Source organism: Cuculus canorus, chromosome 25 (genome assembly GCF_017976375.1).
Source record: "Cuculus canorus isolate bCucCan1 chromosome 25, bCucCan1.pri, whole genome shotgun sequence".
NCBI classification, from domain to species: domain Eukaryota; kingdom Metazoa; phylum Chordata; class Aves; order Cuculiformes; family Cuculidae; genus Cuculus; species Cuculus canorus.
In genome coordinates, this window is record NC_071425.1 from 1,980,890 (window position 1) to 1,994,209 (window position 13,320).

The 13,320-nt window shown below is 53.6% G+C and overlaps 1 protein-coding gene across 5 annotated transcripts in view; it reads left to right on the forward strand.

Moving 5' to 3' along the window:
* CDK12 (cyclin dependent kinase 12) overlaps positions 1-10,552 on the forward strand; it is a 30,175-nt gene extending 19,623 nt beyond the window's left edge. The window contains exons 10-14 of one of the 5 annotated variants that reach the window (XM_009556686.2): positions 82-198; positions 1,120-1,251; positions 2,035-2,249; positions 4,373-4,831; positions 7,001-10,552. In XM_009556686.2, the coding sequence (XP_009554981.2) occupies positions 82-198; positions 1,120-1,251; positions 2,035-2,249; positions 4,373-4,831; positions 7,001-7,695 (1,618 nt within the window). In that variant the 3' untranslated portion in view covers positions 7,696-10,552. The other 4 variants (XM_009556687.2, XM_054088064.1, XM_054088065.1 and 1 more) reach the window with 4 other exon arrangements.
* Positions 10,553-13,320: the final 2,768 nt, after the last annotated feature.

The following is a 13,320-nucleotide window of genomic DNA, read 5'->3' on the forward strand; positions in this document are numbered from 1 at the left end:
GAAAAGTTTTCACTCAGTTTGACTGTTCTCCTCCTGGCTGAATTTCACTTGCTGACCCTACTCTGCTTTTCTGGTTCTCAGCCGGCTCTGTGGGAGCCCCTGTCCAGCGGTGTGGCCGGACGTCATCAAGTTGCCCTACTTCAACACTATGAAACCGAAGAAGCAATACCGAAGGCGCTTGCGGGAGGAGTTCTCCTTGTGAGTATTGTTAGAAGAGGGGCTCAGTGGCTGCTTGGGGGTCGTGGCCTTCTGTTATATTGTGTGTCTCATTTGCTGTCCTTGTCTGTAGTCTGCCTGACAGGATAAAGCAATGCTTCCCTGCTTACCCTCTGCCTCAGGCAGCCCTCTCCAGAAGGGCTTTTCTCACCTGGAGAAGCTTGGAATGGGGTCACTGTCCCCTTTGAGTATCTGATGTGCCACAGGGGCCTTCTGAAGGGGTTCCTGGCTCTGCTCACTCCTGACACTTCCAGCTAGGCTCTGCACCTGGAAGGCGCGTTGAGCCATATAGCATTCCTACAGCACTGCGGCTGTCTTGACTCCATAGAATCATGGAATGGTTTGGATTGGAAGGGACCTCAAAGCCCATCCAGTCTCACCCCCTGCCATGGGCAGGGACACCTCCCACTGGATCCGGTAGCTCCAAGCCCCATCCAACCTGGCCTGGAATCCCTCCAGCAATGGGGCAGCCCCCACTGCTCTGGGCAACCTGTTCCAGGGCCTCCCCACCCTCACAGCAGAGTATTTCTTCCTAAGATCTCATCTCAATCTCCCCTCTTGCAGCTGAAAACTGTTCCCCCTCCTCTTGTCCCTGCACTCCCTGACCGAGAGCCCCTCCCCAGCTTTCCTGGAGCCCCTTTCAGTACTTCACGCATGTGCCCTCATGGGATGAGTATGATTGTGTGATAATCCCATAGGGTTTGTAGCAGAGGTACTCTTCATCAGTGGCAAAAATTGCGTATCAGATGTCAGTTCTGTCGATGTCTTTGAGCTGCTGCCTAACTTAGTGATATATTTTGACTGCACAGATTTCCCTTAGGCCCAAGGTGTCCCCAAAAGTGGGCTTCTCCCTCTGTTCAGAACAACCCCTTAAATCAGCTGTATTTCCCACTCTCCACGCAGCATTCCTTCGTCTGCGCTCGACCTGCTGGACCACATGCTGACGCTGGACCCTGGCAAGCGCTGCACAGCAGAACAGGCCCTGCAGAGCGACTTCCTGAAGGATGTTGACCTCAGCAAAATGGCACCTCCAGAGTAAGTTCCAGCTGGCATCCTTCACTGCAGTGGACTCTGCTAATGAGCTTTGGGAAGGAGCCACCGCTTTGGCCCTGGCTTTTTCCAGTCGGAGTTAAGCTGTTATTTTTGGGTTCTTGTCTCGATTCTGCCCTTGCGTTCTGTTGTATGGCTGAGCAAACAGCTCTTCCTCTGCTGTTGGTTTTCTGCCTGAGAAGAGGCTGGGTTTATAAAGCTCACTTTAATGCTTGTAATGTACTTTAAAACCCTGTTGGAAGAAGCACAAGAATAGCATGTAGCATATTCTTTTCCTCTGTGCTGGGGAGGACGAGCCAGGCCTCGTTTATGCTGCTCATTAGTTGACTAGAAGAGTGGCTGTTGAGCAGCATTGCATCATTTGCAGCTTTTTTCTCCCACTCCAATCGAACAGGTTATAAAACTCTGCTGTAGCTGCTTTGTGTGCAAGTATGGCAGTGGCTGAGATTCCTGAACTTCCCAGAGTTCCTAAAGGCAGCTGCTTACTTGAAGCTACCAGACTCAAAGCTGGGTGGACTTGTCTTCGTAAGGGTTTGTGTGCACTGTAGCTAACCCAGACCATTCTGAGGTGACATCCCAGTGCAAATTAAATGATTCACAAGCAGCTATACTGCAGTTCCTTGTTCCAGGACTTACACCTTCTCAGTTTAACAGTTCTCAGGAACATCTGTGCTTTTCTTATGGCACTAATAACTTTTTGTGGTCTTTGAGGATGAAATGGGATTTCTTGTTCTGTTTTTTTAACTGCTCAGTGTTGTTCCCTTCCAGCCTTCCCCACTGGCAGGATTGCCATGAGCTGTGGAGCAAGAAACGCCGGCGGCAGCGGCAAAGCGGGATTGCAGTGGAGGAGCCACCGTTATCAAAAGTTTCTCGGAAAGAAACTACCTCTGTTACAAGCACAGACCCTGTCAAAAACCACAGCAGTCCTGTGCCCCCCCAGCCTGCCCAGCAGAAAACAGAGTCTGGCACTGGAGACACAGTAGGTCAGTGCCCCGTCTGGGCCACAAAGGCCCCTCGGATCTGGGTGTGGGAGGCATATCTCTATTTTGAACTAATCTGGTTCTTTCACCTCTATTTCTACAGAAAGAGCATTCCAGAATCTTCCTATTCTCTTTTTTTTTTTTTTTTCCTTTGCCATAAAAACTTGGCTGCAGAGCATTCTGGCTCTCTTTGGGAGCCACTCAGTGATGGTGAAATATAAGTCACAGAGCAATTTCTGGTTCCGAAGGGTGCTTTGACAGACAATCACAAAAGGAGTCATCGAGTCAGGCCAACAAAGTAACAGAAAATAGGCTGGAAGGTACAGCAAGTAAAGGGTGTGCAAGTGAGCTCAAGCTCGATCTTGTTGATCGAACTGCATGAAGAATTAGGCATGGGATGGAGCAGACTGGTGGGTGTGGGTAGGAGTTTACGTGATTGCACTTTGCTTGTTGCAGAAAAGATCGCCTGATCATAAAGACCTGCAAGACCAGGGCTTGAGCACTGGTTTCAAGGCTGTGACCAGCCTTCCAGTGTGTAGAAAATAGTTGGAGGGGAGGACGTGGAGCTGTTGGAGTGAGTCCAGAGGTCGTGGAGATGATCTGGGGACTGGAGAACCTCCCGTACGAGAACAGGCTGAGAGAGTTGGGATTGTTCAGCCTGGAGAAGAGAAAGCTCTGGGGACACCTTAGAGCAGCTTCCAGGACTGAAAGGGGCTCCAGGAAAGCTGGGAAGGGGCACTGGATCAGGGAGGGGAGGGATAGGAAGGGGGAGGAGTGGTTTTCAGCTGAAAGAGGGGTGATTGAGATGAGATCTTGGGAAGAAATGTTTTGTTGTGAGGGTGCCAAATTTTCCCACGTTGCCCCCAGCAGTGGTGGCTGCCCCATCCCTGGAAGGGTTCCAGGCCAGGTTGGATGGGGCTTGGAGCCCCTGATCGTATGGGAAGTGTCCCTGCCCATGGCAAGGAGTTGGAACTGGATGATATTTAAGGTCCCTTCCAACCCAAACCATTCTATGATTCTATTCTGATTTCTGGGCATGCAGAGGTGCACAAAGCAGCCCAGGTGGTGCCGATTGTTCTGTGGAAGCCTTTTAAAAAACCCAGATAGGGGCTAAAGCTTCCTTTGTGTCAAATGTTGTGCTGACAAGTAACAAGGAAGACAGTTCTTGCTCCAGGGAATGCACAGTCCATGTGTTCATTGAAATATGGCAGATGGACAAAGGGTGGTGGTTGGATTAACAAACAGCTGAGAAAAGCGAGCGTCTCGTTCTAAGTTGCCTACCAGCAAGAGGAGCTTAATTTTAAGCTTCTAAAACCAAACCTTTGCACCCTCCTTCCCAAAAAGCTTGCCTTACAAAGTCAAGGTCAGTTGAAAGGGGCAGCCCTGTAATTTGGCACTCACGGGCTCTGCTCCGGTGTGGTGCGAAGGGCGGCGATGCTGCTCACGGATTGTATTTTAGGCTAACCTGGATATGTGCAGGTCAGGACAGTGTCTGCTTTGATCCTGGGCTGGCTTTCAGCAAGGAATTGCCTTCTGCTTGACCTGATTTCTTTCACTGCGTCAGTGGAACACACCCTTCCTCCATCCCAAAGAGCAGCTTAGCTCCATCCCGGGAAACCTGCTTTCCGGTGCAGGAGGGATCCACGGAGAACTTGGGAGGGGCAGGGCTGCTGTCAGACTTCTCTGATCACCACGGAAGAGGGCTGAGGGTTTCCAGCCGTCATCACACATCCTCAGACTTGCTGCCCTAACTGGTGGGATACTTCCTCACTGGTTGGATTCTTGGGTTGCCCTTGCTTAGCTGACTAAGGAGTGAGCTGATCTTGAGGACCAATTCTGTAGATTCGAGGGGGCAGCAAAGAAGACGAGCTGTTCCCAGCCTTGAGTGCGTGCAGTGCGTGCACGGTACCACGTGGTGCTGCTGCAGTGCCGCGCAGAGCCGATCGCAGTCTGGAGGGGGCAAACTGGTGGTGGAAATCAGAGCAAACTGTCCCGGAATCCTGCAGCCTTCGTATCTTCCCCCGGCACACAGAAGGAGGTGTTAGTTGTGATGTGCAGCATCGCGGTTACAAACCATGAGGTAGCTTTGCCTAACGTTCCTGTGGTGCTTCCCGTTTTTCCAGCAGGCCTCGGGGACATCACCCAGCAGCTGAATCAGAGCGAACTGGCTGTTTTACTGAACTTGCTGCAGAGCCAGACGGATCTGAGTGTCCCGCAGATGGCTCAGCTGTTGAACGTGCACTCTAACCCAGAGATGCAGCAGCAGCTGGAGGCTCTCAACCAGTCCATCAACGCTTTGACGGAAGCTACCGCGCAGCAGCAGCACGAGTCTCAGGCGGTGGCGGCAGCAGCAGCAGAGGAAGCCATTGAAGAGCCTCCTGCGGAGGCCCAGCTACCGGAGGAGCAGGCGACTCCAGAAACAGCCAGCGCTCAGGGAGATATGCAGAACGTGCTGGCCGTTCTGCTCAGTCAGCTGATGAAGAGCCAGGAGCCTGTGTTACCCCTGGAGGAGAGCAACGGGGAGAAGAGCAATGAGCAACGGGGGCCAAGAAAAACCCCAACAATGCATCCGGAGGAAAGTACAGGTAAATAATCACGACTGTTGCTTGTACATCTGGCTGAGAGAGTTGGGTTTGTTCAGCCTGAAGGGAGAATAGAAGCTTCCGTGGAGACCTTAGAGCAGCCTTTCAATACTGGAAGGGGCTCCGGGAAAGCTGGGGAGGAGCTCTGGATCAGGGAGTGGAGGGACTGGATGAGGGGGAACGGTTTTCAGCTGAAAGGGGAGATTGGGTTGAAATCTTAGCAAGAAGTCTCTGTAGATTTTCCCATCTTACTGTTTGCCCCAACTCTTTCACTGTTCCCTTCCTGCCCTCTCAAAAAAAACCCAAAGAAAACAAAACCCTGTGCAGAGATGATTTTAAAGACCATGAGAACTGAAATCCTGGTGAGCGCTGAAGGGAGGGACAGTGGGAGTTGTGTACATAAGGAACTCGTGCAGGCGGCTTTGGTGCGCCTGGTTGTACCCAGAGTTGACTTTTGTGAGTCCTGAAACTCAGTGACTCCTGACGGTGAGCCAAAGGGCTCATTCGTGTCGGGTGAGAGATGTGTGTAAAAGAGCTGATTGTATCGGTGAATTCTGGTTTCCTTCTCAAAGGTGAGTGTAAATGTCTCCGTGTCTTCTGTTTCTGTTAATTTTTTGACTTATTAGCCGCGTCCTGTGACGACCTCACCCATTTCTAGAAGCGCCTCCTGAGTTTGTCTCAGACTCTCCGGGGAGCCTCTTTTGGCCCGATACAACTCCTCTGCAATGTAGCTGAACGTGCTGTGTTCTCGTGCCTTCAACACACCCGCCCACCACAAACCAGTTGTGATTGTGCTTTTTATTTCCTTCCCCCAGTACTTGAAGATAACTAGGTTACTGTAGAGCAGACTCAATTAAATATAATTGTTCTCTGTTTATAATTATTTTAAATGATTTGCTGCCCCCAAATCAGCTTGGCCTTCAAATTCCCTGAAGATGGTTTTCTGGATTCAAATGCAATCTAGTTTTCAAGTGACGGGTATGGGTGGAGGGGTGGCCCTGGAAGACTACTGGTTTTCACAATAAAGTTTGACCTTTTTAATAACCAGTTTTGCAAATGATTTGAAGGATCTGATTCAACCAAGGTGTTCGTGGCCTCGTGTGTCATCACCAGTCATGCCTTTAATCACTGCGTAGCCGATCTTTTTGTCGATCGACGAGTCAGTTCAGTTGTGGTTGCTCTGTAGGAGTCAGGACTTGGGTTTGTGAGCGAAGGTGGCACATGAGCCTCCGGGAGCAGATGTGTCCTCCAGGAAGCTGCGTCCTCACCTCTGCCCTGTCACTTCTAGCCCTGGCAGGGGGAGCACCGCAGCTCTCTCCTCGCCTTTCCCACCAGCTAACGGGACTGCTTTTTCCTTCCTGCTGCCTCGAAAGCAGCAACGCAAAGTAGTAAGAGTGTGTGGTGAGGGTGAGGGTGTCCTACGAGGGGGCTCTGTGACATCGAAAACCTTGTGAATTTAGGGTGTGATGGTGTGGGGGGAGATGGGCACGGTGGAGGGGACAAAAGGGCATTTTCTCCTGCTCCAGGACAGTCTGTACGTTAACATGCCAATATTTGTGGATTTGGACCGTGTGCTGGAAATGGGCGTTGTAAAAAGGTGAAAAACCAGACGAAAGCAGGGCTGGCTCTGGTGAGAAGCAACGAGGGGGAAGATGAGAGGGGGCACCCGCTCCCTGCAGTATGGGGGTGCAGGCAGGGCCTGGTTCCTGTGGGTTTGGGGTTGGCTTTGTGTTTTTCTAAACCAATACATCAGGCCCACGCTCTGTCAGGATGCAGCCAGCGAGCAGCGAGGCTCGGCGTCCCTCTGCAGCGGGAGAGCCCGCTTTCGGGGAAGATGTGCTGTCATGTGGCTCCACATCTGTCTCCCGCTCGGTGTTAGCCTTTGATCCGAGAGCAGGAATTCCCTCCACGGGTGCCCATGTGTTAGGACAGCTGTTGCCAACTAGTTGGGAGCGTGGGGGACGGGATGAGTACCGGGAAATGTTAATGAACGTGTGCATTGATCTTGCAAGGAATGCCAGGTTTTAAACCTCTCCGCCTCTTTTCCAGCGCATCCTAGAAAGCGGACTGTCTCGGTAGGCTGTTTGGTTCTTTTCTTTTCCTTATAAATGTCTTTATTTCTGATGGTGTGATGTTTTAAGATGGTGTTTAAAAGAAGTAACCCTTCCACAGCATGTCCTCCTCGCATTCTCCCACCAGAGAAGAGACCCCCCGAGCCCCCCGGACCACCACCGCCGCCACCACCTCCTCTGTCTGAAGGCGATCTCTCCAGCGCAGCCCAAGAGTTGAACCCGGCCGTGACGGCTGCGCTCCTGCAGCTCTTTTCCCAACAAGAAGCGGAGTCGCTCAGCCACGCGACGCACGAACACCAAGCCTCGAGAGCCACGGACTATGGCAGGTCCCACTCCTCCAGGACTTACAGCACCGAGGGCTCAGAGGGGGGATTTGGTGCCGAGGAACTGAATTCAGGCCAGACACTTCTAGAACCCTCTGCCCAGCCTCTGGGAAAAAGCAGGACCTTCTTGGGCTCCGTGAGCCACCTTGGGGAGACGAGCAATTACCAGGGCACAGGATCTGTCCAGTTTCCAGGGGACCAGGACCTCCGCTTTGCCAGAGTCCCCGTTGCCGTCCACTCGGTTGGGCAGTCTTTTACGAAAACCGAGGGAAGCAACAACACGCTGGGACATCCAGAGGCCAAAATTCAAAACTACAGCGAGTTGGGAGCAGGAAGCGCCGGTTCCAGTGGGGCAGGAACAGGTCACAGCTGGGGTGCTCCAACCCAGGCGACTTCTTCCTACGGGAAGGCGTTCCGCGGGCCCGGCAGAGTGCCTCCGCGTGGGGGACGGGGAAGAGGGGTTCCTTATTGAGAGCTGCGCCTTTCGCGTGCAGGTCCTCCCCTCCCTCGCCTCCACCTTTAGCGACATGACTTCTTTTGTTGCCAGAGCAAGGTCTCATCCGCATTTCAGCTGCTGCAAAGCTCTCCCTGTTGTATTCCTTGCTAGGCTGCTGGCGGGCATCCCGGGACTCGCCGTGGCGTTCCCACTCGGATCTCTTGCCGGCCAAAACCTCTCACGCTTGGTTAGTGACAAAACCAAACCCCACCGCAAACGGCGGGGGGGAAGCTTTCTGCCCTGAGCCAGCAGGGAAGGGGGGGGATTGTTTAAAAAGAGGAGGAATGAAACAAAAACCCACGCGGGAAGAAGGAAAGAAATATTTCCCGAGCTGGGCACCGGTGCTTCTCGGTGGGGGAAGCACGGGCTGGTGTTCAGGTAGGGCTGGGAGAGTCTGGTTCCCAAAGCAATTCTCTTTTTTTTGGTTTATTTTCCCCAATCCCCTTTTGAAAAATGAAAGAGGAGAAAAGAAAAAGAAAGAAATGGGAATAGATGAATGCAGAGGCGCCTGCGTCTGTTCCCCTGGCTGGGGAGACCCAGGAGGTGGCACTGGCTTGTGCTCAATTTATCCGACAGTGCTTTCTTTCCATAAAGCATCCGGCTGTCCCTCTCCTCCGGCTCCGTGCCGAGGCTGGGCGGCTCCGGCTCCAGATCCCATCTCATCTGACAGCAGCCTTAGTAAATCGGCTTTTGTGAAGGGTCTCTTTGGGTTTTGTCTTTCTCCTGCCATAACTTTGTGGTGGGGAATAGTCTTATTTTTCTTCTTCTTTTTGTTTTTAAGAGCTGAAGAGAACACGTCACTGAAACCTGTGTTTCTTTGTAACTCCAAAACTAAAGAAAACCCAGTTCCTGGGGAGAAGCACCACCAGGCAGGAGCATCTTTTGCACCCGGCATCCCTTGGAACCGGTGTGCTTGTCCCAACAGAGCCAATCGCGCTCCCCAAGCGACATCCCAGTACTTTGAGTTTTCCCAGGCGTTGCTGTATCCTCCCTATCAGCATCTATTTTTGTTGTTATCGAGGCCGTATTTACAATGAATTTTCTCCTCCCGCAGCCCATTGCGATGTTGTCCATTTCAATGAGACTTAAACAAAAGAGATGAATAAAACAAAGGTACATATTTATGAGCTTTTTTTTGTTCTGAGTAGGCCTTTCCTATGGAAAACGAGATGGTTCGTAGGTTAATTTTAGAGACGAGAGTGTTCTGAGGTCTTAAACTCGAGGGGATGAGAACTTCTTGCTACTAACAGGATTGGATTTTGTTTCTTTTTTTTATACAGAGAGATAAATTTAAAACTAAAAAAGCACCGGAATAGGCGGTGCTTCTCTAACAGAGGGAAAAACCTGCCTTACACAGCCTGCTGTGCGCCAGAGGAAGGAGGGGAGAAAGAGAAATACCTATATTTACATACGCACTGCGTGTGCAGGGACCAGCACCCAGGAGCGGCACAGTTTGCAAAATTCCAAGTATCAGTTTGTTGGGGTTTGGGTTTTGGTGGTGGTTTGTTTTTGTTTTTTTTCATGCAGGCAAAAAAAAAAGAAAGAAAAAAGAGTTCTGTAAGGTGCAGAGTGCACTGAATAAACCAGTCACCTCGTCAGAGGGTTAATTTCTATATTTTTTCTTCTCTCCGCTGCACAGCCGCCAGCCTGGGTCCACGGTGGAGCTTTGGGGATTGTTTTTCAGGCTTTTCTTCCCGAGCCCATCCAATTTGGAAGGAAAAAGTCGTGTTCCAGTGCTGAATCCTCTCTCAGGAAGCTGGTGCCTATTTATTGTCTTTCCAAATTGGCAGATTCCTAGAAAAGCCTGCTGAGGAGCTGCTTCTTAGCCCGACACCGCGAGCCTGACCTTCCCGCGGGCTCTGCAACGCTCCTCGGTGCTAAAGCTCCTCCAGCTTTGAGGTTGTGGTTTTGCAAAGGCAGCGCAGGTGCTGGTGTCTGTCGACGGGGTTTCGGTGGTGCCAGTGTTTGTTGGTGTGGTGCTGGTACTGCCAGTAGCTGTTAGCGTGATGCCAGTATCCATTTCCGTGGCACTGGTGGTGCCAGTATCCGTTAGTGCGATGCCAGTAGCTGTTGGCGTGGCGCTGGTGGTGCCAAGTCCCCGCCAGCCCCTCGGGATCCCTCTCTGGCCCCAATTCCTTTTGCTGCGGTGGTTGTGAATGCGCCGATGCCCTCAGCAATGCCAGGACCTGCGAGGTGGGCTCCTGCCCCTCTGTCCCACCCGGAGCAAAGGATGAACACCCCACATCTCCATCCCTTGCTCCGGGTGGCCAACGGCGTTTGTCCTTGTCCCTATGAGACCAGGTCAGCCGGAGCTTCTGCCAAATGGGGATGTCACCTCTGAGCATCTGAGGGGGGTTTGGGCAGAGCTGTGGGGCTGGTGGGGACCCTGCTTCATCCCCAGTGGCTTTTCTTATCTGGTCACAGCAAGAGGCTTTCAGTCCTGGCGAGGGTGAAGGGTGGACGCGGGGACCGAGCTGTGGCCGCTGCTCGCTGGGCTGCGGGGCCGCTCGCGCCCTCCCAACCCCTCTTCTGGTTTGTCTTTATTTCCCTTTTTTTAAAGGGTCTCTGTATGAAGCAAACAAAAGGATTTACCAGGGGTGGGGGAATATGTATTTAGAAGGATTTAGAACGCGGTGCGGGTTACAGAGTTGGGAATTCACCCCTCCTCTCCTCCTTCTCACGCATCGGGTCCGGGTTCCGTGCCGATGCCCAACGCTGCAGCCGGTTCCCCAGCAGAGAAGCGTCTGGGGAGGCTCTCGCTGTACCTCTCCCGAGTTTCGGTTTGAGACTGAGCGCACCTTTTTTTGGTTGTACCTTTGTCTCTGTACAGATATTTTGTAATATATTAAATTTTTTTTTTTCTTTTCAGTTTATAAAAATGGAAAGTGGAGATTGGAAAATTAAATATTTCCTGTTACTGTATCGCCTTTTGCTCCATTGCACTGAATTATCGCACTGCTGCCTCTACCCTTGACAAATAACACCTTTCCTGTGTTTTCCTTAAAGCCTTTTTTCCCCTCCTGGTGCTCAGGGAAGTGAGCTCAGCCTGGGGCCGGTCCAGAGAGGGCAGCCGGGATGTGGCATCACCACCTCTCACCCTGCAAGGCTGCAACTGTCTGTAAGCCCCAAGTTCATCTCTGCTAATTAAGAGCAGGGCCGGGCCCTCGTTAGCCCGGCGGGATTGCCGGCTGGATCAGCGATGTCCAAGCTGGAGCACGGAGGCTGCTTTGGTGCTGGTAGGAATGGGAAGGAGAAAGCGTGGTGCTGAGGTGAAGCTGGGAGAGCGCTGGGGGCGGCAGAAAGGGAAGCAATGGGGCTGAGGTTTGTCTCCAGCGCTTTTCCAGAGCTCCTGGCAGTCCCTGGAGAGGTCACCAGGTTGCTATGGGGGATGGATTCTGCTCTGGCCCTGATGGCACAGGGTGGGAGCTGTGGCAGGGGGTCTGTGTCATCCATCGATCCATCCATCCATCCATCCGCCTTCCTCTGGTGCTTCTCCACACCTCTCCCAGCTCCAGCCTGGCGCACCTGGAAGGGCTGGAGGAGGCTTTTCTGTACTCTTTGAGCACGGGAAGGAGAAGGGGCAGGATCTAGGATGGCAGAAGCCATGGATGGAGGGTACAGGCAGTGCCTGGTCCTGCTCCAGGGCTTCCATTTGCTTCTCAGCATCAGCTTCTTTCTGCTCAGCCAGACCCTTGCTTCCCTCTTCCAGTGGCAGAGCAAGCACGAGGCAAAGGGGCGATGCCGGGGTGCTGTGGCTCTCAGTCCAGGGGTCCCCACGCTGCGCCTCGTCTCCCTCTCGCCACAGCCCGGCCGTCGTCTCCAGTTCCAGCCCCGGCTTTCTCGCTCTCCTTTCGCCTGATTTAGCATCCCTGCCACTGACACGTCTTAAAATATATCCCTGTGCAGATGGCAGGGGGGGGGGCGGAGGCGGCCGAGGCGCCGGGTGCTTCCCTTGCCTCCCAAAGCGGGGAGCGAGCCTACGAGCAGCCCAACCTGGCCACCCTCCTCCTGATTTATTAGCAGGGCAGCTGGGAGCCGTGCAGTCGGCTGGGTCGCTAATCCAGCCTCCTGGTCCCTGCCGCGGGCAGGCCACGGCCGGGCTGCTCCGCTGGGCTGCGGGCATCGCACGTGCCCACGGCAGAAGGGACCCGGTCCACGCACAACGCCGGTCTGGCTTCCATCGCATCCCACCTTCCTGACACGGGCAGACAAAGCCATCGCCGCGTGCTCCCATGGCATCCCGCTCAAAGGCTCAAGGTGACCAGGGAATTTTAGCCTATTTAATTTCTTTTTGCATTGAATTCCCTGGCAGCAGCTGCGGAGCCAAATGGCTGCGGGCTGCACGGTGCTGGCCGAGTCGGCACTGGAAATCTCCAGCGCTCGCCTCTTCCCCCGTTGGGTTATGCTCGGCAGAGCCACAGCTCTCGTGGTTGCTTGGTCTCACCGTTCCTGGTTTCTCATGGTGTCATCGTATGGGTCAAGCTGTGGGATCCGGCACAGCCCTCCTCGCTCCCATGGACCTCAGCTGGGCAGTTCCGTTCATCCCAACTTGCTCCCATGATCGTCAACCAGGCAGCTCTCCTGCTTATCCCAACTTGCTCCTACAGTCCTTGACTGGGCCGCTCTCCTGCTCATCCTGGCTTGCTCCGATGGTCCCCAGTGGGGCAGTTCTCATCCCAGTTTGCTCCCGTGGTCCTTGGCTGAGCGGCTCTCCCACTCATCCCAGTTTGCTCCCGTGGTCTTTGACTGAGCGGCTCTCCCACTCATCCCAGTTTGCTCCCGTGGTCTTTGACTGAGCGGCTCTCCCACTCATCCCAGTTTGCTCCCGTGGTCCTTGACTGAGCGGCTCTCCCACTCATCCCAGTTTGCTCCAGTGGTCCTTGACTGAGCAGCTCTCCCACTCATCCCAGTTGGCTCCCGTGGTCCTTGACTGGGCAGCTCTCCTGCTCATAGTAGGATCAGGCTCCACATGCATCCCGGCACCTTGGACGTTGACCTTGGCAATGCGGTGAGTCCGGCGTGTGCCATGTCCTTCTCCTGCTGTCCCAGCGGTGAGGATGATGATGGAGTGGCAGAGGATACGGAAGAGCGGGAGCCTTCCCACAAAGCCTGGAGAAGCTCAGCACCACCGATCACCATGGATCCCACCACACGGACCCCACCCTCTCCCACTGGACTCTCCGGGCGCAGCCATCACCCCACCCCAGTATCCCGCGTATCCAGGTGGTGCAATGAGCTGCATCCATGGAAACTCATCTCCATGCACAGCTCGGCTTTCCATTCCCATTTGATGATCCCAAGTCAAACGGAAGAACGTGCCAGCTGCTCTTCCCGTGCCTCAGTTTCCCCACTTGCAAACACAATTGTCCCACCATGAGTCCATCCTGGGCAAACGGCTCTGTTTACACACACGCTCACGCATGTGCGTGCACTCCAGGTGTGCGGACACGCGTGGACACGCGTGTCCGCACACCTGGAGCGCACGCACATGCGTGTTCACGCGTGTCCGTGTCTGCCAGTCACCAGGTGTCGCTCTCAGCACGGCCACCGCTTCCCACTGTGTCCCCATCCTCCTTCCCAGCTATATTTGTCCTTCCAGCT